The following is a 27637-nucleotide window of genomic DNA, read 5'->3' as shown; positions in this document are numbered from 1 at the left end:
ATTGGTCTCCAGGGAATAATCAAGGATGCCCACCATGCCCACACAAAAGAAATGGGAACACAAAACAGAAAAAAGAAATGGGAAGCTATCAGTGTATTCAACAATAGGGGATTAGTTAAATGTGCTTTTATATGATGAGCCAGGGCAGCTGTTGAATCTGGTGCCAGGAAGAAAATGTAATGACGTGGAAATGTTCTCAAAAAAAAAAAAAAAAAAAAAAGGTAATGAAACAGGCAGAGGGTGTCTCCCCCCAGGCCTAACTTACCATGGGATTTGGTGAGGCCTCACACCGTGACTGGTTGGAGACACAGGCATGCTGCTGGGCACACCAGAAACAAGGCCACTGTGCCGACAGGCAGCTGGTACAGCTGGAAGGCAAGGGACACCTCAGACACTTAGTTTCCCACCCTCACTTCACCCCAGCCCCCAGGATCGGGGACCCAAGAGGTAGATCTCAACACAGGGGAAAAAGGTCTTCTGCATCATAAGGGGGTGGGGCACTTTTAAGATAGTGAGCTCCCTGCTACAAGAGGTATGTAAAGAGAATAGACAAGCAGGGCCTTTAGGAAACTAAGTGTAATCAAAGCACTTCTCTGGGCCCCTACAGCCTCAGTGCTCATGGAAGCCGGGTCCTATGTGTCTCCAGGACATCACCATTTATCCTCCAACGGCCTTCCTGAGAACAAAGCCCCTTCCCTGTTACCCTGCCCCCCACCCAGCGGCAAACGCCCCAACCACTCACGCCGTGTGGGGATACACCTGTCCGACGCGGCTGCAGTTGTAGATGGTGAAATCGGCCCTGACGATATTCCGCCCGTTGACCCTCACAGACATCTCCACAATCACGTGATCTAGAGGGACCAGGGAAGCCGGGGAGAGAAGGACAAAGGGGTCGGGGGTCTCCACCGACATCGGAGGCTGGTGATCTCAGGACCCCCATGCCCAACATTCCACCATGACACCCCTTCGGGGCTGTACTCAGAGCCCAGCGTGTGAGGCACTTACCCTGGTGGGGAGGGAACGGCGGGAACTGGTCCCTGGGCAGGAGGTTGCAGTAAGCGATCTGGTGGTCGAAGGCAGGGCCTGGGACCCGCGCCACGGTGCGGATGTTGTTGCCATAGTCACAGGCCATCTCCATGCCGCTGAGGCTGGGCAGGCTGCCGGAGATCTGCAGGATCATGCCCTAGGGACCGGCGACCCTCAGCTGGGGGACTGGGGAGCAGGTCTTCACCCCACTGCCCCACTGCCACCCTAGCAACCCTGGGAGAAGGGTGACGAGTGGCCGGGACCCCAGGCCAGAGGGCTATATCCTACATGGGGTTCCCGAGGCCTCAGTTTCCCCATCTGCAAAATGACACTGACCACCTTAACAGTAGTCAGGGAGGTTCTTCATGACCTGGTCCCCACGACATCTCTGACCCCATCCCCTGATATTCCTTCCTGTCCACCCGTCTGTTCTCACCTCAGGGCATCCGCACTGGCAATTCCCTTTGCCCAGAACGCTCTTTCCAGATACCCACCTGATTCGCTTGCGTCCTACCTTTGCTCAAGTGCAACATTTGCAACATGAGGCAGGCTCCAACCTGGTCTAAAATCTCAACGTTCCTCCATCCATTCTCTACCCCTCTCTTCCGCTTCCCCTTTCACCATGGTACTTGTCACCACCGTCTTGCCATCCTGTCTCTTGCCCCCACAAGCATGTCAGCCACACAAGGGCCGGGGCTTTGTCTGTCTTTTTCAATGCTGTGTCCCCAGAGTCTAGAACTACACTTAGCACATAGTAGGTGCTCAAAAACACACCTGATGAATGAATAAGCAAATGAATGAATGAATGAATGAATAAATGAACAGACAAACCTATGCCCAGTCAGCCTGATGAGATAAAGCCTGTGAAGGACTCCGTGATACATAATAATGGGGAGAGGGGTGCAAAGGAGCCCCAGGCCCCATCTGCCCCTTTAGAACCACCATCTCCCCTGGTTGAGAGATGAGGACACCCAGCCTTAGAGAAATCACTGAGGGCCGGGCTGGGCGGGACCCAGGCCTGTCTGTCTCTCAGTCCCTGTCCTCATACTGGCTGCTATGGGTGGTGAGGGAGCTGTGGCAGCTCCAGGTCTTCCCTGGGCACAGGTGAAGCAGGAAGTCACTTGTCCCCATATCGCAGATTAGTCTGTTTCTAAGAACAAGAAATAGCAGCCTAGCACTTGGTGGTCCCTCTGCCCCTCCCTGTACTGGGGCTGGGAAGAGGTGGGAGGTTGGAGACTCACTCTCCTTCTACCCTCCAACCCGCTGCCTCCCTCCTGAGACTCTAGAGCCTGCCCACTTGTGTTCAAATCCCAGCTCCCCTAATCCCTCACTGTATGCCCATGAGTCGATCACTTTACCTCTCTATGCCTCAATTTCCTCATCTGTAAGATGGAGATGTTCAGAGCACCCACTTCACAGAGTTGCAGGAGGCCTAACACACGAACACCATGTGCATAGCAAGTGTTGGCACTTAGTAAATGCTCAGTAAAGCCCAGACATTCTCATGCTCTGCTTCCAGGTCCCTGGGGCACCATGGGCAGGAGTCTCTACCTCTCTGGGCTTGGGGTCAGGTGAAAGGTGGCTTCCCACCCTGTGTCATCCCCCAAGCTAAGTGCCAGCTCTCCCCGTGACTCACTGAGTACTCCTGGTGCACGTCAATCTCTGCAGGCAGGACAGTCATGGTGGGGCAGCGGCTGGGGCCCTCACTTGCACTAGTCCAGAAATGCCGCTGGCTGGAGTTGGCACAGTCCTGCTGCAGGGTGCACCTGGAGCAGCAGGGCACAGGTCAGGGCCCAGGTAGGTTCCCCCCAAACCCAGCTGCAGCTGCCCTGGGGCCCAGCCTCCCCTGCCGGGGGCCTCACCGTGTCTCCAGGGCACACCAGCCACAGTAGGCATCGGCGGCACCCACGCAGTCCCCGCAGGTGGTGTGCACAGCACAGGCGGCGACTTTCACCCTGGCCATCTGGAGGCAGAGGTGAGGGCCCAGCTCAGAGAGGCTGGCGGCCCCTGTCTGGGGGAATCAGCGATGGCCAGGGCCCTGAGTGGCTGGGGAAACTGAGGCTTGATGCTCTAGCAGGGGCCATTTGGGGACACAGGGCTTCCCCACAGACGTGATGCCTCCACTGGGAAGTGAAGGCTTGCAGACAAAGGGGACTGGAAAGGAAGGTGCTCCTGGTGGAAGAAAGAGTGGGAGAAAGCTCGCATGTCAGGCGGGGTCTCTGGCCTTACCTGGTGGGATGTCATCAGATAAAGGTAACCAGGGTCTGCTGGGTCAAACTGCATGACGTGGTGCACAGGCTCCCCGTAGGCCACTGTCACCGCCCGCCTGCTCACCACCTGCATGCTCTCATTCAGGTTGATCTGTTGAGGGGAGCAGCCGTCAGTGTGATGGCGCATCAGGAGGGTGCCCATGGTGGGGCATATGCCCCTGCAGGCGGGGACCGGACTTAGGCTTGGGGTCTCAGCCTCATTGTCTTTCAGGCCTTCCAGGACTGGTGAGAAATCACGGACATGTACAGGAGGGCGGGGGCTCCGGCCTCTACACGTGTGCTTCTGCTGTGCCCCTACCAGGAACTCCCTCCCTGACTGGTCTTCTCCAACACCTCCCACCCTGTGAATACATACACACTTGACAGTTTGCAAAAGATTCTCCGAGAGGATGTCTGGCATCATGCCTAAGAGCAGGGACGTGGGTTTGAATTCTGGCTTTGACATTTACAAGCTGTACAAACATGAAGTTGTGACTCCCTTCCACCGCCAGAGCCTCAGCTTCCTGACCTAACCGGACTACTGATGACACCTGCCCCTCAGGACCATGGTGAGCACAATGGGGAAGATGCCTGCAAAGTGCCGATGGGGCCACACTTCTCCTGCCTCTCCTCTTGTGCCCATTTCACAGATGAGGAGACTGAGGCCCAGAGAGGTGACAGACTTGGTGAGAGTCATAAAATGAAGACACTTCAGGGTTGTCACAAGGCAAGCCCAGGCCTGTCTGACCCCACAGTCCAAGGGTGGGTCTAGGAAGTGCGGGCCAAGGCCCTGGCAGAAGGAAGACCAGGACTAGTTGAGGCCTAGAAGCTTCTCTGGCTCTGAGAGCCCCTCTGCATGTCCTCCTGAGAACAGACAACGCCCAACAGAGCTCCATCAAACTTTGTTCTTTTCTGGCTGGCCCCTCACATCTCCAACATGCTGCCTTGTTGGAGGCCCCACCAGGCCCCGAGCTGGGACCAGTGGCCTAGATGCCTCCCTGGGCCAGCTGCCAGGGGCCTCCTACTGCCTGACCTTCCTCTGTGGGCTCCAGACTTTTGGTAGCTCCCTCCTGCTTATGGAATAAACTTGTTCTGGCATTCAAGGCCCCGGCAACCAACCCCAACTTACTCTGCCAGGCTCATTTCCACTCAGGCATTCTGGCCTCTAGGCCTTCGCCCACGCTGTACTCCCTGCTGGAATACTTCTCTTCCTCTCCCTTCAGCTAAGATCTGTCCTCCCGGAGCCCTCTCTAGAAGAGTTTCTCAAATGCCCTCCACACACCAAATTGAAATTATTCTCTTCCCAGGCTCCCACAGGCTCTGTTCCAGCCTCTGAGATGTGACCCATCTAAGTGGCCTTTGGTGGAATCTGCCCAGGCAGCCTGGGCAGTGTCCGACCTGCCCCTGCCGTCGCCCTCAGGCACCCAGCAGACTCTGAGCTTATTCCCACTCCTTCAAACATCTACTGAGCACCTACTGTGCTCCAGAGCCTGGGCTGGGTGCTGTGATCTAAGCCCCAAGCAGGGAGGGGCTGGTGGTGGGTAATGAGGTCTGGGTGGACGGGTCACATGGGCTCCTGGTCAGCATTCAACCCCAGCTCTCACTGTGTGACTTTGGGGCAGTCATTTCCCCTCCCAGAGGCTTAGTGTTCTCATTTTTGAAATGGGAATCCTGGTGCCACCTCCCTCACAGGGGGCAGTTGACTCTGACTAGTCATTTCCCCCACGACAGATGAGGAAACTGAGGCTCAGGGCGAGAAGGAACCACCCTTAGGCTACACAGCTGGGACCAGCAGGGCCAGGATCTGAACCTAAGTATCTAACTCCAGAACATGAGTCCCACCATCTAAGGACCCTCACTGGGGCTTCAAATGGGGAGAAGGATGCTCCCTGTCCCGGGGTCCCGGGGCCGGGTGGCCAGGGCTCTGATCCCCAGCCCACCTCCGGCGCATGGCATCTGCCTGGGCAGCTGAGGTAATGGAGTTATCAGATCTGAGTCAATTAGGCCAGGGCCTGGTACACACTGGAGCTGTGCCAGGCAGCTGACTTTCCTGACAGGGCAGGGACAGGAGGTGGCTGAGAGGAAGCTGGCCTAGCCCCTCACCTGGGCTGGGCCCAGGCCCTGGAAAATCCTTCCTACTGTATGGTGGTGAGATTCCTCTCATCTTTCCCAGCCGCAGGAATCATTACCTCCAGAAAGCAGTCATCTTGGTTGGGGGGCGTTGGGGGTTGGGGGCTTCAGAGGGTGGCAGGCAGGGTGAGGAGGGAAACAGCAGTGAGAGCCCCCACTTGCCAGGCTGTGGCCTTCCCCTATCAAACCCCAATAACAGTTTCAAGAGGCAGGGCTTACAACCCTTCACAGGTGCAGAAACCAAGGCCCAGAAAAAGAAAGTACATTGTCCAAGGTCAAGAGTCCAGACACTTGAACTCAGATCTCTCTGCTTCAAAGTCCTGGGTCCTACAGACCCAAGAGAAGGGCCCTCTCTCAGGCCTGACTTCCCTCCTCTCCCAGACAGGGCAGGTTTTGTTATGAGCAAAAGTAGGAGAAACAGATGTGAAAAATGCTTTGTAAACTGTAAGGTGCTAGGCAAACTGGAGAGAATGGAGGCTAATATTAGGCGTGTAGAGGCCATGTGTACAGCCTCCCCAGACTCAGCCTCCCCTCACCACCCCAACCCCCTCGGCCTCCCCAGCCCGGACCCCCCAGACCTCGCAGCCCTACCTTAAGCAGCCGCCCACTGACTGTGCCCAGGAAGACCACTGTGTAGTTGCTGACACTGGCCACGGCCACGGAGGAGAGGCCTGGGGCTCGGAACACGGGCGTGGCCTTCAGGGGCTGCAGGATAGACAGTGGGTGCTGCAGGTGGGCAGCCCCACAATCCAGTTGCTCTGGCTGCAGCTGGAAAAGAAGCAATACATCAGACCGCTAGAACCTTCTTTGGCTCCCTGCCCACACTGTATATCAGGCCCCAGTATCAGAACTTTAAGGTCCTGCTGCTGCTTCACATGCCCAGGTCTGGGCTGAGGCCCAAACGCTAGCAGGACCCTACCCTTGACCATAGACTGACCCCTGACCTCAGCGTTAGTCGCAAAGCTGCCCCAAGGAGATGACGTTTCGGGTAGGGAGGAAGCATACAGGAAAAGCCGTGTGATGGAGGCAAGAAGAGGTGGCAATGGGACGAGGTCAGGAGGCCAGTACGGTGAGGACAGGGTGAGGCCCCCACACCCTCCTGCACACGGAGCTGCCCCTCCTGGCTGGTCACAGCCAGGCAGAGCAGAGGAGCCCACATCAGACCACCTGAGGCCATCCTCTGCTTCAAGGTACCTGCTGCTACCCAAGAGGTATCCCTCCGGCCTTGGCTGGGTCTCCTCTTCCCAGGTCCCCTGCTCTGACCCCAGCACAACCATGCAAATGTCCAGCAGCTCACCAGACCCCAGATTGAGGCCTCCCCCAACCAAGGCCCTCCGTCTCTCCCACAAGCATACATCCCCCTCATTTGCCCACATTACAGACAGACAAACCAAGGCAAGGTGTGTCCAAATGCACGGCCCTGCCATCCACATGGGCCCAGTGCCACCCTGAGTGGCCAATCAGTCCTCCCACACATGGAGCTAATAACCCTAGTCTCCAATCATTCCCGGGACTTGTTCCCTGCCCTTCCCCGAGTCCTGTTGCTCCTTCCAAAGGTTCCTTCTGCGACTTGCACAAAAGTACAAAACAGGCCTCCAGGAAGCACCTTTGAGAAGATAATCACGCAAATCCACAAGGATACAGACACAAGGACGGTTTAGAAGAGTAGATGGGGAAAGGACCTCAGCGTCCTGCAGGATTGAGCATGAAGATAACGGCACATGGCCCAGGAGAGCCACCGCCACCCCTGGGGGCCACCACAACTCCGTGTGGATCATGACAGAAAGATCTCTGACTGAGAAAAGTCGCAGGATGTCAGAGGGCCGTTTTGGTAAAGCTGGCACATCCACAGTAATAGTCATGATGGTAAATGTAACAACAGGCTATGTTTGGGGAGCCTGGGTGGCTCAGTCAGACGAGCGTCTATCTTCGACTCAGGTCATGATCCCAGGTCCGCGGATACAGCCCACACTGGGCTCCCTGCTCAGTGGGCTCCCCACACTGGGCTCCCAAGGCCTGAGAGCAGTGGGGAGTCTGCTTCTCCCTCTCCCTTGGTGTGTTCTCTCTTTCTCTCACTCTCTCTCAAATTGGTAAATAAATAAATAAAATCTTTACTGAGAACTGACATTGTACCAGGCATCAACTCCCTAAATCCTGGCAGTCCTATGAGGTTCCACATCATAGACGAGGAAACTGAGGCTCACGGGGGGACAGGGCCTGCTCTAGATCACCAGTTGCAGTGTCATGTCTCTCTGGTTGAAACTGGCAGCATTCTTTAGCCCCACCCTGGGCCCCTGGACACTGGATGTGGGCAGCCAAGGCTCTGAGCCTCGGAAGGTCACCAGAATGTAGCATCAGAACTGGCAGCCTTAGCGTCGTTTTTTTTTTTTTTAAGATTTTATTGATTTATTCATGAGAGACAAACAGAGAGAGAGGCAGAGACATAGGCAGAGGGAGAAGCAGGCTCCCCACGGGGAGCCTGATGCAGGACTCGATCCCAGGACCCCAGGATCATGACCTAAGCCAAAGGCAGACGCTCGACCACTGAGCCACACAGGCGTCCCTGTTGGGTTTTTTTAAATTCCTCATTTATGCTTTTTGCAAGCCTAAGTCACTGATGATGTGCCTGTATGGGGTTTGCTCAAAATCTCAGCTAGTTTTCAAAAACAATAAATACCAGGTCCTCCTGTCCTTGGGTGAATAAACACAGTTTCAGGCCCCACAAGCCTCTAGGTGAGGCCTGTATCCCAGGGTGTCCTGGGGGGCTGAGTCCTGAGCCCAGAGTGGGGTGGGGTTGGGGCTACCTCTGGGCCAAAACCCATGAGTGGGTAGTGTTCCACAGAGTGGCTGGGGGTGACCGGGCAAGTCGCCTCACTTCCCTGAGCCTCAGTTTATTGAACCAAGAAGTAGGTGCATCTCTAGCACCTCTTGTCACAAGAATCGGGATGAGATCATTCATCAGGGAAGTGCCTGCAGTGTGCGCAGATGCTCCAGAAGTGTTAGCTGACACTGCTGCCATCTCAGATATGACTGTCACTAAAATAATTATTATAAAACGGAATTTGGGACAAATCCTGCCCCTCCTCTAAAGCTTTCCAGCTGGACAGAGCAGGAGCCCCTCAAGGCAGCCTCTCACCCAGGAGGCTCTCCCAGCCCCTCTTTTCTGGGCCCCCTCAGATCTCAACATGTCCCCCTGAACACAGCTGCCAAGTGAGCCCTTTAAAAATGCAAAGAGGCCTCCCCTGCTTGAAATCCTCTGATGGTTTGCACAACACTTAGGATAAACACTGAATCCTAAATCCCCCCATCAGGGGCCCTGAGCCCTTCTAAACCCATCCCATACCCTCCTCACCCACGCTTCTCCGCTCATTTCTATCCCTCAAACAGTGGGCCCTACCTCAGGGCCTTTGCTCTTGCTGCTCCCTCTGCCTGGAGTGCCATTCCCTGGGCTGTCACATAATCGGCTCCTTCCTGTTCTGCAGCTTCAGACCTACTGTGCCCCACTCCATCCTGTGTGTGTGTCCCCTCCAAGGTCGGGGACAGCTCCCCAGCTACCTTTCCCAGCCCCGGGCCCACCCCTCAGCAATCCTGCAGCTGCAGGGAAGAGGTGAGGGGGGCTCTCAGCAAGCAGGCAGGAGAGTGGGCATTTGGGCCCAAGGCCTGCCAGGAGGGAAGAAGCTTCTCCTAGGGGTTACATAACTTTTCTTCACTGAATATGGATTACTTGCGTCATGAAATAATAAACTGCTTTAAAATTAAAATTGTAAACCCTTGCCTGGGGGACGCGATTTTCCTCCCTGAGCTCTGGGAGGGGTGAGGTGGGGAGGAGGTTGGAGAGGGATGGGGAGACCCGGGAGGCCCCATATGACATCCTTTGGGGTTTTCCGCCCTGGGCCCTGCAGTGGGGGACCCCAGCCAGCCAGAAAAAGTCAGATGGACAAGGCCCCGAGATGAGGGTGACCTGGGGGCCGGGGCGGCAGAGAGTATGAGGCAGGAGCAAGCCGGGGATCCATCTCTCGCCTACCCGCCCTGACGTTCACAAGCCATTAATTCTGTACCGAAGGAATTTTCTAAAAAGCCTTTCCTCCAACTTTTTTTTTTCCTTATCCTAAAAATAAAATCTTAAAAAAAAAAAAATGTTTAAAGGAGAAGTAACCCCCGTCAGCTGCTCTGAATGATCTGTGCTCTGAGGGGGAAGCTGACTCCCTGACTGCCAGGGGAAATCACAAGGCTGCCAACCAGCTCAAAAGTGGAAGCTGGGACACATGTCCACCGACCAGGCGGGAAACACCTGCCTGTTGGGGGAGGGGGCTGCAGGCCTGGGAAAGGGGGACAGCGCCCTTGGGGATGGGGTGGCTGTCCCCAGCGTGGCCTCTGCCAAACTTGGTCTCCAAAGGCAGTAAGAAGAACCTGTCTCCAGCTCCTGGCCATCCTCAGGATCAAGCTTGGCATTCAAGGCCTTTGTGATCTGGCTCCAACTACCCAGGCTTCAAGTCTCTTTTTTCCCTCTGTCCCACCCTCTGCTCTGACCACACCAATCTCTGTAATTCCTTGAATGTGGCCACATTTTCCCACCAGGGCTCCTGATCTTTCATAATGTCGCTCCCTTAGCAGCCAGTGCCCTTCCCACACCCCTGAGCCTTCATACTTCCCCTAGACCATCAGTCCCTGTTGTCTTGACCCATGCTAGTCCCTTTGCCAGACATGTCCACGCAGCAAGTTTTTCACCAGCTTTCAAGATATGACTCAGAAAAAAAAAAATCTCCCCTCTTCTGTGACAGCACTGTGCTGGTTACCACTTTCATTTATCATGGTAGCATAAACATGAGCTTCTCCAGGGTGGAGACTGTGCTCTAGGGTGAGTATTTACTAAAGAAAAGATACTAATTTTGACTAAAGTGTGATTGACTGTATTCAGCTGCTTCTGTTCCAGAGACTGAGAGCAAACAGTGCCGTGGTGGGTGCTGGAGAACTAGAGCAACATATAGGCCAACTGTATACCTACTCTGTGTGTGTGTGTGTGTGTGTGTGTGTGTGCGCGCGCGCTGCGGCAACATAGGAGAGTCAGGTATTCAGGCCAGGCAGCACCTGGCTGCTACTTTTGGTTTCTCTAAGAACCTCAGTATATCCCTCTCTGAAATGGGAAGAGCAATAGCTGGCTGCAGGTCTCAGCTTTTTTCTGAGAGGAGGACACACCCACCCTCTTCAGCTAGCTCCCTCCTGGGGCCAAAGCTCAGCTCTGCCCACTTTCCCATTAAAACTCTGACATATCGATTTCACTACCAACTGTAATTGTGTTGACTTTCTCTCCCCAGGAAGCCGGTTGGAGCAGGAGCTTCAAGAACCCAGTTTCTCAGGCCTCCACATCCTGCCTGCAAACCCCACCAAACCTCAGCCCCGCTGCAGGTGGCACTCCAAGGAGGATGAGGCATCAGTGGAAGGCCGGGTGGCAGCCTGCAAGGCCCGTGGTTCCATCCCAGGTACAGAAGACACTGGCTGTTGGGGCTCTGTGCTCGGGCACTGAGGGTACTGTCACACCTCAAGTGTTCGTTTTCAAACCAAGATCCCAGGAAAGCAGCTTCACTGTGAGTAGCTGGAAGCACACAATCACTTTTGGGTATTAAAAAGTACACCTGGGCCAGAACCAAACCAAGTCCCCTCCTTGTCACCCTCCACAGCTAAAGGGAGCGTTTAAAACTGTAAAGCACTAAATGCCAACGTGGGATCCTGGAAATGAAAAAGGATCGTGGAGTGAAGTCTGGAGTTCAGATGAGAGTCAAGTACTAACGCTGGTTTTTTAGTTTTGACAAGTGTACCCCAGAAGTGTAAAACCTTACCAATGGGGAAAATGGGAAGGGTACACCGAAACTGCCTGTACTATCTTTGTGGTTTCCCTGTAAGTCTAAAATTATTCTAAAATAAAAGGTTCGGGATCCCTGGGTGGCGCAGCGGTTTGGCGCCTGCCTTTAGCCCGGGGCGCGATCCTGGAGACCCGGGATCGAATCCCACGTCGGGCTCCCGGTGCATGGAGCCTGCTTCTCCCTCTGCCTGTGTCTCTGCCTCTCTCTCTCTCTCTCTCTCTGTGTGTGTGACTATCATAAATAAATAAATAAATAAATAAACAAAATAAAATAAAAGGTTCATTAAAAAAATAATAGGGGCACCTGGGTGGTTCAGTGGTTGAGCGTCTGCCTTTGGCTCAGGGTGTGATCCTGGGGTCTTGGGATTGAGTCCACATCGGGGTCCCCACAGGGAGCCTGCTTCTCCCTCCTCCTATGTCTCTGACTCTTTCTGTATGTGTCTCATGAATAAATACAATCTTAAAAAAAAAGAGAGAGAGAGAGAGAAGCCCTGAGGTTAAAGGGGGAGATTCTCAAGGTCACCTGCATGCCACGGGTACTCAGGTGGGGATTTGAAGTCACACCTGTGACTCCAGACCCAAAACCCTCCCTCCCACCTTAAGCTGCCAGAAACCGCAGCTCATGCCCTGTGGCTCCACAGAGCAGACACCTCCACCGAAGATAAACTGAGTCATGGAACGAGCCACAGGCCTACCATGTGGTGGCCCAGGGAGGAAACAGGATGGACCTGGCTCTAAGGGCAACCAGCAATGGCCCCCACATCATGGAGGAAGCCGCCTGCTGCCTGGGAAGGAAATACCAGCACCTCCGGGTGGGTGATCAAGATCCTTACTTCCTGGAGGGGGAGGCAAGCAGGGAGAGAATGTGCAACTGGACCACAGAACAAGAGCCAAGGGGCCTGGCTCTGAGCCAGAGGTGAAACCAAGGCACAGGGAGAGGTAGAGGCTTCCTCAGGACACACAGCACCATCACCCCTGGTTGCCTGAATCAGGTAGGGGAAAAGCCGAGAAGTAGCAATGGACATGGCAGCTTGAGTAGACCCTTCCAGAGTTTCAGAGAGGCCTGCCTCTGTTTCCCTGACCCCCCTCTCTGAAGGAGACGGGTCACTCCGCCCCAGGGCACTGCATTCATCCAGGCAAGCTGAGCATCACCTGGAAGAGTTGTGCAAACCAACCAGCCAGACCATCCTGAGCACCATATGTGTGTCTCGCCTCTAGCCACAAACTGGCACCCCAGGCTCTGCCACCAAGCTGGACAAAGTCTGGAGGGAGAGTCCCCAGGCTGAGGTCAGAGGCCCAGCTGGACTGAAGACCTGCTGCATGTAGGCTCCATGCAGAACTGCCTCATAGCCACTCTCTTGTTATGTCCCCATTTTACAGACAGAGAAACCGAGCCTCCGACGTACCAAGTCTTGTGGCTCAACACTCACCATGGGATGCTGCTTCCCATCTGAGCCTCAGTCTCTGCATCTGTAAAGTGGGAATAATAAAAGCACCCTCCACAGAGGGCTGCGGGGAAGGGCTCAGCTCCCAGCAGCCCTCTATCTGACCACAGTCCCCATCCGCTGTGCAGGTCACTCCCCAGGACAAGCCGCTGCACTGCAGCCACCCTCACCCACAACGGGTGCTGAGAGCTTGGCCAGGGCCCGCTCCGCTCCGGCCTGCCTGGGAACGGCTACCACAGCCGCTGACTCAAGCAGCCATTGTTTTGTTAGCTGGACGTGGCCCCCCCAGACACCCAGCTCCCCCTTCTTGAAGCTGTTTCTCATTCTGGCCCGGCCTGGCCCCATTTCCAGCCCTTCCCCCCTGGGGTCCCAGAGGAGCACAGTGTGGGATGGGCAGCCAGCGACTCTTCCCTGGCCGGGGAAGTCACTCCCTCTCTCCCCGGCCCGCTCCGATGGGGGCGGGGTGGCAGCGTCCTGCAGCTCCCGCCCCTTCTCTCCCTGGAACAGTTTCCGTCCCAGCCTCTTCCCCTAGACGGGATGTGGGCCAGGAGAAGCTGAGAGCTGCAGCTGCCTCTCTCTCGGGCACATTTGGCCTCCCTCCTCCTGGGGCTAGGGAGCCCTGGAGATTAGAACTCACAGCCTCCTCCCCAGCCCCAGGGTGCTGGCCTCCGTCCCAGAGTCATCATCCAACTGATTGTGGGCACACCCGAGGGGACAGGGCTGGTGTGGAGGCCCCAGCAAACATCTCTGGGCTGGTCCCACGTGCCAGGGACATGGCGGTGCCACATGGATCCCTCTCTCCAGCTGCCCACGTCCCAGTTCAGAGATCGCCCCCAAGTCAGGAAGGGATCGCTTGGAAATAAGAACAATCCAGTAGCATCAACAACACAATAGTGAGCAGCTACAGTTGGCTTTGTGCCCTGCCTGTACAACCTCATCTAACCCTAGTAAGTTGGTGCTACTTTACAGCAAAGGAAACTGAGGTAGTGACTTGTCCAGGGTCACACAGCCAAAATGGCCAGACACGAGCCTCCAACCTAGGCAGGCTGGCTGCAGAGTCCTTGCCCTTAACCATAGCCCCTCCAGCCGATGCTCCGCTGGGCAGGGCCAATAGCCATGGGGGACCTGGCTGCCGGGAGCAGGGAAGGCTCTGGGTGGCAAGCTGGGGAAATTGAGGCCCACCAAGGAGACGGCCACTTCGGGAGGGCTCATTCACCTCAAACGGGGATGTGGGGCGGGTCCTGAGAGGGGCATGGGGGCGGAGGTGACCGCAGAGCCCCATTTAGCTCCTTTCCTGGGCCTGGCCTCCACTTCAAGGCCTCTGCCCGCTGCCCCCCCATTATTTACCGATCAGAGCAGAAAGCACTACATGATTAACGCCCCGCTGGGGCCTCGCTGGGCCTCATAATGGAGCTTCGAGCTTCCTCCCTCCTCTAGCGTGTGATTTATCGTGTTTCAGGGTAAAGGATGGCGGCCTGGGAGGGGCCAGCCCCGCTGGCCTGGCGGATCTCGGATCCCGGTGGCATTGAGTGTCAGCGGGAGAGTGGGTGGTGCACGGGCCCATTCAGGCAGCCTGCTGGGTTCGGCTCTGGCCCAAACACAGGCTTTGAAAAGAAAACGGCCACACTCCGAGGGTAGCCAGGATCCAAATTCACGTGGCTGGTGCCAGGAGACTTTCCAGGCCTGTCCCCACGCGGCACCAGCTGGTTTCCATGGCAATCCCCACACCGTTGTCTGAGCTGGAGAGACCCACGGGAGTCACCTGGTCCAGCCACAGTGGGGACTCTGGGAGAGAGCCTCCTGCTCCTGCCAGCACCTAGCGGGCCTGACGAGGGGCCAGCAGCTATGAAGTCCCTTCTAGACCTGGATCAACTATGTCTCACTCTTCCCCAAAAGCCTTGCTGGCTCCCCGCAGCCCACAGGACAGCATCTAAATCCTTGGCCTGCACCCCAGACCCCACACACTCAGCTTCATCTCTGCCTGCTACCCAAGCCACGTTCCATCCACCACATCTCTGGGCCTTTGCCTCTGCCTAGAGTGCCCTCCCCAGCCCCATCTGTCCAAGTCCCACTCCAACATCCCCCTCCTCCAGGAAGCCTTCCTTGACTCCCTCAGAAGAGGCTGGGCAGTGCACAGCCCTGGCTGCGGCATCTCCTCTGGCAGGATCTCCTCCCTGGCTCCCTGGGAGCTCCTGGAGGGTAGGGGCAGAGTCTGATTCGTCCCTTTTTTGGGAGGCTCCTATACTGCCACATTCTAGAAAACCCTGCACCAGGAGCAAGGACAGGCAGGAGATGCTTCCTAGGAGGCGCTGGGCCTTGGTGGGTGAAGGCAGAGGCAGCTGCAGTCTTGGGGAACAGGAGCCCCATGCCTGGGACCATGCCGGGCCCCGGGGTGCACTGGGAAGCTCCCAGTCCTGCTCACAACACCCCCAGCAGGGCCAGAGCTCCCCTGGGTGTCTGTTTCCTCACCCCTTCCCACCGTGCCTCTGAGAGCCCCTTTGGGTCACACCCCTGCAGTGTCCCAATGTTTTGGGAAGAACCAAAGAGTAAACATGATGAGCATGGGCTCTGTAGCCAGACACAGGCTCCACCTTTTACCCACTGTGTTGCCCCAGGCAAGTCACTTAACCTCTCTGGCCCTCAGTTTCCCCTTTCTGTAGGGATAAAACTCATCTCATTCCACTTCTGGGGAGATTAAAAGATAGACTACACATAGAGAGCTTTGCAATCCGCCTAACACAAAATCAACTCCCAAGAGACAGCAGCATTAATAGTAATAACACAGATACTGAGGGAAGCCCTTCTCCGACAGAGTGCTTCCCTGCCACTCCCACAGCCCGACGCAGATTGGAAAACTGAGGTCCAGAAAGGAGATGGGACCCCACATCACACGGGGCGCAGGCCCTCATGCTCCTCTTCCATACACACCCTGACTGTTCTCCCTCCAGCAACCAGAGCTCAGAACTCAGCCTGTTTCCTTAATCTCCATGAAAACCAGCAGCCGCGGGCCAGCAAATCTGACCCTTGCAGCATGTTTCTGCAGGGGCTGATGCTGACTCACACAGCCTCTGCCAAACACCAGGCTGCTCCGTTCTTCCCTGTGCTGACCCCATTTTGCAGAAGGGAAGAAGGAGGACCAGAGAAGGGAAGTGACTTGCCCGAGGCCATAGCTAGGAAGGTACAGAGCCAGGACTTGAATCCAGGGAATCGGTGCCAGGGCCCAGCATGCATGTACCCCCTGGTCCTGCCTGGGTGTGGCAGGTCCTATCTGTGGGTATTGCTAAGGCCAGGCCGATCTCCCAACCACTCTCCAAACAAACCCTGGATGGTGCCTTATTGCCCCGGAGGAGAGGCAGCCTCCCAGCCCCAGTACCCGGCCAGCACTGGTCTAGTGTTGAAGGAGATCTGTCAAGTCATCATTCAAACTGACCACATCCGTCACTTGCACACTCAAAGGGCCAGGAAGCTCACTCCTTTCAGAGTCATCGGATCACACATATTTTTAGAGATGAATGCACGTAGTGGTTCCTGGCCTTCCCACTTCCTCAGAAGGCCTGTTCAGCCCCAGCCTTGACAGATGGCCTGGCCAGGCTCCCCCTACTCTGGAACTGAGTCACTGCCCCATCACTTCCCAGTTTCCATCCGGGGCCTGCGTGGAGGTGCTATCACAGAAAAGGGTTTTGTACAAAGGGCCCGGCCCAAGTCTCCATGGAACAGGGCTACTGCAGAACTCCCAGCTGAGAGCTCACAGAGAATGCTAGCCGTCATCCACCATGGATTCTGGGGCCAGAGAGCCAGTCTGCAGGTCCCCATTCCTGCTAATCAGCCATGTGACCCCGGGCCTCAGTTTCTCCATCTGTAAGCTGGGGATAACAGCACATCCTGCCTCACGGTGGGGGGCTGTGATATCAGGCACACGGGTGCTCGTGAAGGGCCACCGCGGTGATGCTGCTCAGAACCGGGAGCTCAGCCCCGGAGAGCTGACAGGGCACCCACCCTGCACACACCCTGCAGGCCTGCCAGGTACCTGGCACCTGCCCAGTCGATGGCAGTGAAAACATGCCCACTCTCCAGGTCAGCCTCTGCCTTCCTGCCCCCGAGCTCACTCAGCTGGGGCAGCCCCGGACACACCCTCGCCTCACCCCTCTGTCATTTTGCCCACCCAAGTCACTTTTAGGACCTAGTGTGATTCCATCTCCTCTGAGGGCCTGAACCCCCTTCCTCTGAGCACTCCCTGCTCTGCTGGCTGTTTCACACATGCCGAGCACACTCTTCTCAGATGCAGTTTCTCCCTCCTGTTACTAATACCTCCAACTGCCATTTCCTGGGCACCGCATGTAAGATTTCAATCTGCCCACATCCTCAGAGGGAGACACTGTCCCACTTTACAATGAGGAAGCAGAGGCCCAGAGAGGGTACATGATTCGCCCTGGCCACACGGCATATAGGCAAGAGAATGGGACTCAACATCTCGTACCTGGGAGTCAGGACTGGGGACATTCCCAGGATGGGCCGGGATATTGGATTATTAGCCATCACCTGGCCCAAGGCCTGTCTATCTCTCTAGGCTAGACGGTCATCCTGGCCAACCCTACTGGAATCCCCTAAGTCCCACCAAGTGTCCGCTTGTACCCTTGGCCACAAGAAGCTCACTCCCAGCCCCCAGCGCAACTCCAAATGTAAAGCCCATTTTGGAAGCTCTGTCTCCCTCCACCTCCACCCAGGATTTCAGCCCCTAAATTGGTTCAGAAAACGCCTTCTTGACGATGAGCGCCCACCCACCGCATGCCAGTTTAAAACAGCCTGAGGGTTTTTTTTCCACCTTTACTATAAAAAGACACCTTGAAAATGCAGCATTGGCATTTCCCTGTTGGTTTTCCTTTTGACTTAAAAAAACAAATATCGCGGTCACTCAACGGTTGAGAGGAAAGATTTGGGGGAAGGGAGTTAGACTCAGCCTGCCCTCACCTTGCTGGGTAACCCTGTGCCTCAGTTTCCCCACCAATAGCGCATAGCAACTTGCCAACTTGCTTTCACCTCAAATCTAAATTGAGGAAAGGGATCCAAGCTATGTGCAATGGAGGATAATTTTCACACTCACTTTCTCATAATTGTGCCACCGCCCCAACTATGCCAAAAACAACCAGGGACAAAGTCGGGGCCTTCCGAAGCCTGGAGGGGTGGACACATTTCCCTGTTTCTGACCTCACACCTGGGCAGCTCCTCCCTTCTCCCGCAGATTCCTGGATAGAAGGCGGCAGCAGAGGCTAAGACTTCGTTGTCTTGAAGGCAGACAGCAGAGGACAAAGTCGACCAGGTGAGGATCTGGAAAGTCTGAAATCACCCTGACTGGGGGGCTGGGCTTCCAGAGGACCACCCAAGCCACCTCGCTTGGAGGTCAGCTGTCCCTAGAGAACAGATGGAAGGGCAGGGTCCTATGTCCTGCACTGAGACCACCCGGTGCTAGAGAAGTCAGGTCAGGTGGCTCTGGGAGAGAAAGGGAATCCAGGCACCTGGAACTCCCCAACACCCCCAAACCAAATTCATCCTCCCCCAGAGGCACCACACCGTGTGCCCTATTCCGACAACACCAACTTCCATCCCAATGCTAGACCCGACTGTTTAGCTTCCATCTCCACCCTGCCCATCTTCACCTCTGGATGTCCTGTCCTGAACCCACTGCTTCCCTCTATGCCCTTGGACCCCAGGCCCTTAGCATCCCCCAAGAACAAGGCCTGACCCACTGCCTCCACCACGGTGCCCAGCACCCACCATGGGGCCTGGCGCATAGTAGATGCTCAAGAAATATCTGCCAGTGAGTGAATGAATCTCTTGCCGGGAAGATAGCACCAGCCCTCCAACTACTCTCCCTGCCTCTTAACTGCCCTCTCACCAGCCACCTAGGCACTTTCTGAAATAATTCTATTAAAAATAATCATAGTGTAGTTGACCCTGGAACAATGCAAGTTTGAACTGAGTGGATCCACTTATATAGGAATTTTTTACAGGACAGCACTGTAAATGTATTTTCCCTTTGTTCTGATTTTCTTCATAATGTTTTCTTTTTCCCAGCTGACTTTAAGAATACAGCATACAACACACATAACATAAGAAATATACATCAATCACTACTTACGTTACTGGTAAGGCTCCCAGTCAACGGGAGGCTCTTAGTAGTTATGTTCCGGGGAAGTCAGTTTCAGGTCAGTGCTGCTGGGCCACATCTCCCAGATATGTCCAAGGCCACAGAGTCTGGGCTGCTAGTGTAGCCTTGGGTGGGTGGGGGCACGGTTATTCCTGCTCTTCTCTGTGGCCAGGTCCCCAGTTACAGGCTCAGAATTTGGGTTCAGATGTTAAATGCAGATTTTTCACCGTGCAGGGGGTCAATACCCCTAACCCCTGAGTTGTTCAAGGGTCAGCTGTGATTGCAAACATGTGCGCCAGGCAGTCCACTAAGAACTTTACAGGTATTCTCTCCTTTAACCTCACAGCAGTCCTATAAGTTAAGTACCTTATCATCACTCCCATTCTACGGAAGAGGAAAGTGAAATGCTCATTCAGCTCACATCACTCCTCTGGCTAAGACCCTTCGTGGCTCCCATATCCCCAGGATACAGTCCCAAAACCACAATGAGGCCTCCCTGCAACTGCAGGCCCTGCCCCACTCTCCCAGCCTCTCTCTCACATTCTCCCCATGCCCCCCACCACAGGGACCACCTTCAACTGCTCTGTTGGCCACTTTGCTCTCTCCTACCTCCAGGCCCTGGCACAGGCTGTTCCCTCGGCCAAGACCCTTTTGTCTTCTTGTGGCAGTTTTGTGTGGCTAACCCCAGCTCATCCATCTACCTCCACATTGACAGCACCTTCCCCAGAAGCTGTGATGTCCCCTCTTGGGGCTCCCTCTGTCCAGGGTCTCCTATTACCTGCTCGCAGCCCCCTGGTCTCTAAGGGCCTGGCCATGTGTCCATCCTCTGCTCACTTGCATCGGCCACAAGAAAAGAAACTGAGTCACCACTAGTCACCAGCACACAGCATCAGGCTGGAGCACACAGTAGGGGCTTAGGAAATGTCTACTGAGGCCTCCATCTGGGGCTAGAGGTGGGAAGTGGTGGGAGTACTTACTGCTGCAGAACAAGCCAAAAGAGGTCAGAGCTGTCCGGGGCCAAGCCCAGACCCGTGCTAATAGGGCCCCTGGGGTAAAAACAGGAACAGCAGGCAGCTACCAGGTGCTTCCTGCATGCCAGGTACCACACACTCCACATTACCTCATTCATTTCGTCCTTAAAGCCATCCCTGGAGATTTGTTTTTATTGTCCCCACTCTACAGAGGAGAAAACTGAGGCTCAAAGAGGTTAAGTCACATGCCAAGGTCACACAGCTGGGAAGTGACACAGTAGGATATGAATCCAGGGTACAAAGCCCAAATTCTGAGCCTGTAACTGGGGACCTGGCCACAGAGAAGAGCAGGAATAACCGTGACCCCACCCACCCAAGGCTACACTAGAAGCCCAGACTCTGTGGCCTTGGACATATCTGGGAGATGTGGCCCAGCAGCACTGACCTGTGTCCACAACGGGGCATGGGGAAGGGGGGAGGGGTGTGGAGGTCACAGGGAGAATGGCTGAGAAGGACCAGAAATCACCTTGAGCTAGGAAGAAGGCCCATGGCCACTCTGTCCCTGGGCCTGTGTCCCTGGAGAGGCCCTGCCCCTCTAAGGAGAAGAAAGCCCCAGCCCCCTTCAGCAGAGTGAGTCACTGCACCAGGCCAGGCTGGGGACCGTGGGAACCAGGCCGTTCCTGCCAGAGGGGGGAGGGGGATACTGCAGTGGCCGCCTGAGGAATCCCATGGATCAACCCACAGCAAGGGCCTGGATGGACACACAGGCTCTAGAAAGGCCGAAGGAAGGCCCAGCAGCTGGCCTGACCTCAGCCTTGACCACCACAGTAGGGTCTTCCCTCCGTAGAACAGGGATCAACTCCCCCCACCCACTCACCTCCTCTGGCCCTGAGAGCTTGTACCCACGAACACACCCCTCTGGGGGATGTGGCTCTGAGGGGCGGAATGGTAGATGTCCCAATCACAGCGCTGGGCAGCCAGCCCCAACCTGGCCAGCCCCTGTGGGTGGCAATCTGCCCCGCTCACCCATCGTGACCTTTATTTTCAGGGCGGCCAGCCAGCTGATGGTGGGCAGCCGTGGGAGCCCGAAAGCAGAAGGAATCTGTGTTTTCTCAAAGCCCCAGTGTTGGGCACACCCACAAGGGAATAATTAGTCTCATGAGATTCTTGCCACAGCCTGAAGACCACGCAGAGGGATGGGGCGGAGCCATGGGGGGCCTGGCCTCAAGGCTGAGTTCAGCATTTTGCTGAGGGAGAAACTGAGGCTTCCTAGGGGAATGGCAAAGCCTGGGGTTGAAATGGACTCCCCAGATTGCACAAGGATGCACAGTGTAGAAAAGGCACAGGGTCCCACGTCTCAGGGCCCCCTGAAGAAGTGACCCCTTGCTAGTGGGCTTTCTTGAGGGGACCTGCACAAAATTCCCTTCTATACTTGTGCCATGTCCCCCGCAAGGTCAACACACACAGTGATCCCCCAGCCTGGTGCCCTCACCTCTGTCCAAGCCAGTTCTAGCAGCCTGGGCCCCATTCCCACCCAGCTGCTTTGCTAGTGGCACCTGGCCCCTCCTCACTCCCTTCTGAGCCCCTGGCCCTCTCCTACCCCCTGAACACCTCAGTGCTGCACACAGTCCTATTCACCTCCCTCTACTCTCCTGTCCCCACACCAGCCACCTGAGACTCCTCTAACACAGTTGCACACACACACACACACACACACACACACTGAGCGAAGTGTCCACAAGACAGCAAGGGATCAGGGGTATTAAGAACCCAGATGGGGCCATAACGGCCTGGATTCAAACCCTGCCTCTGCTGGTTCCCAGCTGTGTGATCTTGAGCAAGTTGTTTAACCTCTCTGTTCCTCAGTTTCTTCATCTGTAAACTGGAGAAGAGAGTAGAGGCTACCTCAGAGGGTTGTTGTGAGGACCAAGACAGTTGATGCACTCAGTAGGCATTTCACAAGTGTCGTCGGCTGGCCCACAGCCCCCATGCCCGGCACCTGCCAAGGGCTCAGTATACAGACGTTGAATGAGCGAATAAAAGTTGGCCTCAGAACACACCTGTTTGCCAACCAGCGGCCTCCCCAGAGTACCTACCAGTTCCTGACACCTGTGTTCCCTGCCACACCCATTCCACTGCACACCCAGGCCCACCTTGCTGCCCCAGTGTGGGACACTTCTACCTGCCCTCACTCCTGCATGACCAGGGTCTGGCACCCACATCCCTGTCACTCCCTCCTTGCTGCCCGTCACACGTGTCTGCAGAGCCCTGGCGCACACCTGCATGCCTCCCTGCATGCCTCCCTGCACACCTGCCGAGCCCGAGCGCACATCTGCCGACTCCCAGGGCGGCTCTGATCGGCTCACACGGCCACACCTTTGGTTAGACATGCGCTTGCTTGCTCTGCACTCAGTACACACCTAGGACCACCACGTGCACACCTGGGCTACATATGCACCTTTGGGTCTCTCCGGCGCAGATCTGCAACCTCGACCCCTCCCGCACACCTGGTTCCGCTCGCCCGCAAGCCAGGCGCTCTCTAGAATGCCCGCAGGCGCGCACCCGTAGCGCCCCCACCCTGGCTGACGCCTAGGTCCCGGGAAGTGCACCTGGGGCCCAGAGCACGCACAGCTGGGCCCCCCCCCTCACACCCGTGTCCCGCCTGGACACCCGCACGCCGCCCCTGCCGCGCCCCGGGCGGGCGTCGGTCCCCGTCGGCGTACCTGGATGTTGCGCTTGCGCTCGCAGGCCGGCCCGGTGCCCTGCACCACGCTGTCCAGCACGGCCACCACGTCCGGCGCCGGCTCCACGAAGCAGGCGTTGCGCGCGGCGCGGATGGCGGCTTGCACGTCGGCGAAGCGGAAGGCGCACAGCGCGGCCGGAGTGGCGCGGGCGGCGGGTGAGCCCTGCGGCCGCTCGAAGACGGCGAAGAGCAGCTCGCGCGCGGGAAAGACGGACACCAGGCGGCTGTAGAGGTCGCCGCGGCCCGCGCCGCCCGCGCACTGCAAGCCCAGCTGGATGTAGGACTCGGTGAGCTTCTTGGCGTCGCCGCCCGCGCCGCGGGGCAGGCAGATGCGCGCCAGCAGGCTCCGCGCCTGGCTCTCCTTGTCGCCCGCGCGCGCCTCGCTGTTGAGCGCCAGGTACGCGTAGGACGGGGCGCGCGGCGGCGGGTCGGGCGGGTGCAGGAAGGCGCGCACGAAGCCCAGCTTGTGCTGCTCCTTGGCGCCCTGCTTGATCTTGAGAATGTTGTCGTCGGACGGGTTGAGGTCGAAGGTGAAGAGCTTGGCCAGGTCGCCGCGCGCGTCCAGCGAGCGGATGGCGATCTCGGGCGTGTTCTCGAAGCGGTGGTCCTCCAGGCTGCGGTTGCGCGGGAAGAAGGCGCTGCCGTAGCCGGTGTACGTGGCGCCCACGAGCAGGCGGCTGCCCCCGGAGCCGGCGGCCGGCGGCAGCACCAGCCCCACGGTGGACGCGTTCGGGTGGTTGGCCGCCACGTTGAGCATGCTGGGGAACACCGTGACGGGCTCGGCGGGCGGCGCGGCGGGCGGGAAGCGCACGGCCACGGCGGAGATGTTGCCCCGGCGCCGCAGCTGGCAGAAGCCCTGGTAGATGGAGCCGCACGCCACCACCAGCCCCTGGCCCGGGTCCAGCTGCAGGATCTTGTTGTAGTTGTCGGTGAGGCGCCGCGGGTGCTCGCACGAGGCCTGGGGCAGCTGCGGGGCGTGACACAGCGGGCTGTCGGCCACGGGGCCCACGGCCGCCTCGGCCTCCAGGCTCAGGTTGGCGCCCGACAGCTGGTAGAGGCGGTTGACGGCCGCCAAGTACACGGTCCCCGCCGCGCCGTCCAGGGCGAAGTTGTTGGTGGGCGTGGGCGAGGGGAAGCGGCGCTGGACCTCCAGGGCGCCGGCCCGCGCCGCCCCCAGCAGCAGCAGCAGCGGCGGCAGCAGCGGGCACGGCCGGGGGGCCCGGCGGGGCGGGCGCGGCGGCGGGGGGCTGGCCGCGGCCGCCCGGGCGCTAAGGGGTGCGCCGCCCGCGGCGCGACGAGCCATCCGGGCGTGCGCGGGCTGCGCGGCGCGGCGAGTGCATGGGGCGCGGCGCGGCCGGGAGCCGGGAGCCCGGAGGCGGCGGGAGGCGGGGGGCGGGCCCGGGCCGCGAGGCGCTTCCTGCCCGCGCCAGCGGCCCCCGGCCCCGGCGCCCCGGCCCCGGCTCAGCCGCGCCGCGCAGCCCGGGGGGCGGGGCGGGGGCGGCTCCGCGGCGGACACGCCCTCGCCCCCGCCCCCGCCGCGCCCCGCCCGGCCGCGCCCCGCCTCCCGCCCCCCCCCCCGCGGCCCCCGCCCCCGCCGCCAGGCGCCCCGGGCCCCCCCGCCCCCGCGGGCCCCGCCCGGCCCCCGCCCGGCCGTAGACGGGGAGGCCGCCCCGCGCGCCCCAGGGCTCTCCCGCGCGGCGCCCGCGGCCCGAGGCTCCCTGCCCGGCGCTGCCTCCGCTTCCGTCGCTCGTTCCTCCCTCTCGGCCGCTCCGCCTTGTTTCCCTTTTTCTTCCTCCCCTTCTCCCCGGGCTCGGTCTCTGTCTCCCTCCGTTCTCCCCCGCCCGACCCCTCAGAGCCCCCCAACTCCGCTCTCCTCGGTCTCGGGCTCTTCTGTCTCTCCGCCTCCCTCCTGCCCCACCAGTTCTGTTACCACCACCCGTTTCCCCCTCTGCCTTCTGTTTTCCTGCCCCTGTGTCGCCCTCCGCGGGCTCCCCCGTCGCCCGTGCCCTCGGCCCTCTCTCTGTCGCCCCCAGTCTCTCCCTCTCCGCCCTCACACTTACAGGCTCCCCCTGACACTCGCTGTCCCCGGACCCCGGACCCCGTCCAGGCCTCGCTGGCCAGCTGGGCACAGGGCGCCTCCTCAGACTCCACGGTCTGCCCCCTAAACCTCAGCCCCAGAAGGGAGGTTTTTACAAGGGTCAGGGACAGAGGGACAAAAGCTCAAGGGTCAGGCATATAAATTAGGAAAACATGGAGAGGGGAACTATTTCAGGCATGTGCCAAGCCCCGGAGCAGGCCCGGCTGGGAGGGCGACACACAGAGTGACAGGCTTTGGCCCCCCCGGAGTAGGGAGTGGCCTCGGGTGGCCCACCCGTTCCTCTGTGGAGACCCAGCTCTGTGGGGGCTGCCCTTCTACCCACTACATCTTGCCAGGCCCTTCCGCTTACTCAGGATTCTGGAATCACCTAAAATCCTCCCAGACTTAGTGGGAGATCAGCCACAAATGAGCTGGCACTTGGACCCACTTCTCCTTTCTTCAGACCTTTCTTCTTTCACCTGGAGCAGGTAGGCCTTGGGGGTCCGAGGCAGCCACCGTGATTCCAAGGTCACAGAGCCGCGAGGAGAAACATACACCGCATCTGGCCCCGGTGCCCAAGCAGGCTTGCCCCTGCCAGGCACTGAGCCAAGTACTTGACTTGTACTGACTCACTTAATCCTCACAGATGCCTTCTGAGGCTGGTGCCCTGATTATCCCACCCTACAGATTTGGAACCTGAGGCCCCAGAAGCGAGAGGACTGGCCCAAGAAGTCTGTTGGCTGGGAGCCTCACCCCAGATCTCTCCACGCCCCACACCAGCTCTGGTCACTCAGAATCAGGGGGCTCCCATCAGGGGCTTCCACATGGCACCCAGGACGGAGGGTTTCTCTGTGCCCCAAAGGGTAGGCGGGAAAGGCCAGGCCTCCAGCTGTCTGTCCCCCACTTCCCTCTTTCCAACACCCTGGACTCCTGCTTTTCCCCCTCGGTGGCCCCCTGCAGCCACCGCTTTGACAGCCAGGAGTGTTCAACGGCAGGAAGTCAGAGGCTCCGTTTCTGGTAGCCTGTGCCCCCCTGGGCTCAAGGCCACTCAAGGGGCAGCTCAGTAGGATGCCCTCACCTCCATCTTTGGATGCAGAGGGCTCATGCTGTGCCGCCTGTGGGAGTGGACTGGGGAGCCCCACAGTGGTACCCAGCCGCTCGCTGTAACCCCCTCCCCTCCTTGGAGCCCTCCCCAGCACTCCATCTGTCGGCCTCCCTCCTGCTCTTATCTTTCCCTAGCCTTCCCCGCCCCATCTCTGTTTTTGTGTCTTCTTGCTCTTCCTGGTTACTCTTCCTCTTTGTCTCTCTCCCCGTCTCTCCCCACCCTCCTCTCTTTTCCCTCTGTCTCTTTGTGTGCGTATCTCTGTGTCTCTCTGTGTGTCTCTCTCTGTCTCCTTCCCTATCTCCCAGCCGTCTCTCCCTTTCTCACCCCTCCTAACTTCCTTCCTGTCTCCGGGCTCATCTTCCTGCATCCTGCAGCTCCCCCCACTGAGCCTCAAGGAAAATGCTCTATGTTGTCACAGCTCCACCTGGCGCGCATGGTTCCTGGCACTTGGGACACAAACTACCTGTGAAGCTGAGCGATGGGCGCTCAGGAGCCACCCCGGGCTGGGGGCAGGCAAGTGAGATTAGACTGCAGAGGGCATGGACACAGGCTGGGTCCAGGTGTCCTCTCAAAGTGCTGTGTTGACTAGGGCAAGGCACTTGTTTCTCTGAGCCTCAGTTTCCTTGTCTGTAAAGCAAAACAATCATAATAGCACCCAGGCCCCTGGGAGGTTGTGAGATGTAAGCAACATAACTACCAGAAAGTACAGCGCCAGCTACATGACAGGCTGGCACTGGTAGGAAGTCCGAGTCTTCCTGGGCAAACGGCAGTGTCTCCTCCCAACACCCCCCGCCCCCGGCATTGAGCAATGGCCCCATAGGACCCCCCCCCCAACACACACACACACACTTCTTGCCTTGGGTTTCATGGCAGCTGATGCAGCCACTGCCCACCCAAGGCTGAGTGTTGTACCCAGCACTGCCCTTGCAAGGTCCCGAGCTGTCCTCACCGCCAGCTGACAAGGCCAGGGTCATCGAGCCCATGTCACAGATGGAGGAACTGAGGATATCGGCAAGGTGAGAATTTGAGCCCAGATCTGTGTCCAGATAATGTATTTACTCCCCTTTGCCCATTAGCTGGTAGCTGCTTTGGATCAACATGGGTTACACGGCTGCCACCCTGTACCCCTGCCTGGGCAGAAGGGGTGCTGATAACTCATGGTGGGAGGAAGGAAGGAACAAGTAGAAGAACCCACATCTCCCTGACCTTGCTAAGAAGCAGGAGAGGTATCCTCCCAGCAGGGATTTGAGAGGAAACCAAAGGGAGATGGACAGAACCCAGGAAGGTGGTTCAGTTGACACCCAGCTTTAACTATGAATTAACTAACCCGGACTAACCAACTGACTACCACCTAATCCTGAATCACACTGACTCAGGCCCTTTTCAATTTTTGTTCAAGACTTCTGATCATATCAAGGAGAAGGTCTCCTTTTGGGGCTAATGTGCCTTTAATACGTCTCTAACATTTGTCACTGTCCATTTTTAATAGAGAAAAGGTCTTCCACTTAGTGCTGTTGACATCAGAATTCTAGAATTTACTTTAATTTAAAGTTATGTTCTGGTTTTGGCAAGTGATGCTGGTTTCCAAGTACAATAATGATGTAAAAAGCTTGCTTGATAAACGCATGCATTGAAGTTTTTTTAAATCATTTTTTTTTAATGATTTTAAAGACAAATACGGAGTAAGCTGTAATCCATAGGGTATGACACACCAGACATGTAGGCAACACAGGTTCAATCCAGGACCTTTTTAGATGTGGACACGGGGGCCCAGGCCCAGGGTAGGGGCGTGTCCTTGTCTGGACACCCCTTGGTCGCTGGCCAGGCTGGCCCACAGATGGCAGGTCTGGGCTTTCACCCCCACCCTCCACCCCGGGTGGGGGCTT

General features: G+C 57.5%; 1 protein-coding gene across 1 annotated transcript in view; it reads right to left on the bottom strand.

The window, feature by feature from the left end:
* The window catches only part of PLXND1 (plexin D1), a 56857-nt gene extending 32985 nt beyond the window's left edge, over positions 1-23872 (bottom strand). The window contains exons 1-8 of the mRNA XM_055343436.1: positions 22550-23872; positions 5997-6173; positions 3256-3387; positions 2889-2989; positions 2663-2792; positions 1006-1183; positions 743-851; positions 266-368 (exon numbers count right to left, since the gene is read on the bottom strand). Coding sequence (XP_055199411.1) covers positions 266-368; positions 743-851; positions 1006-1183; positions 2663-2792; positions 2889-2989; positions 3256-3387; positions 5997-6173; positions 22550-23872 — 2253 coding nt within the window. The remainder of the gene's footprint in view (positions 1-265; positions 369-742; positions 852-1005; positions 1184-2662; positions 2793-2888; positions 2990-3255; positions 3388-5996; positions 6174-22549) is intronic.
* Between the last annotated feature and the right edge of the window lie 3765 nt (positions 23873-27637).

Source organism: Nyctereutes procyonoides, unplaced genomic scaffold (genome assembly GCF_905146905.1).
Source record: "Nyctereutes procyonoides isolate TBG_1078 unplaced genomic scaffold, NYPRO_anot_genome, whole genome shotgun sequence".
In the NCBI taxonomy this organism is placed as follows: domain Eukaryota; kingdom Metazoa; phylum Chordata; class Mammalia; order Carnivora; family Canidae; genus Nyctereutes; species Nyctereutes procyonoides.
This window is presented reverse-complemented; position numbering and strand designations above follow the sequence as displayed.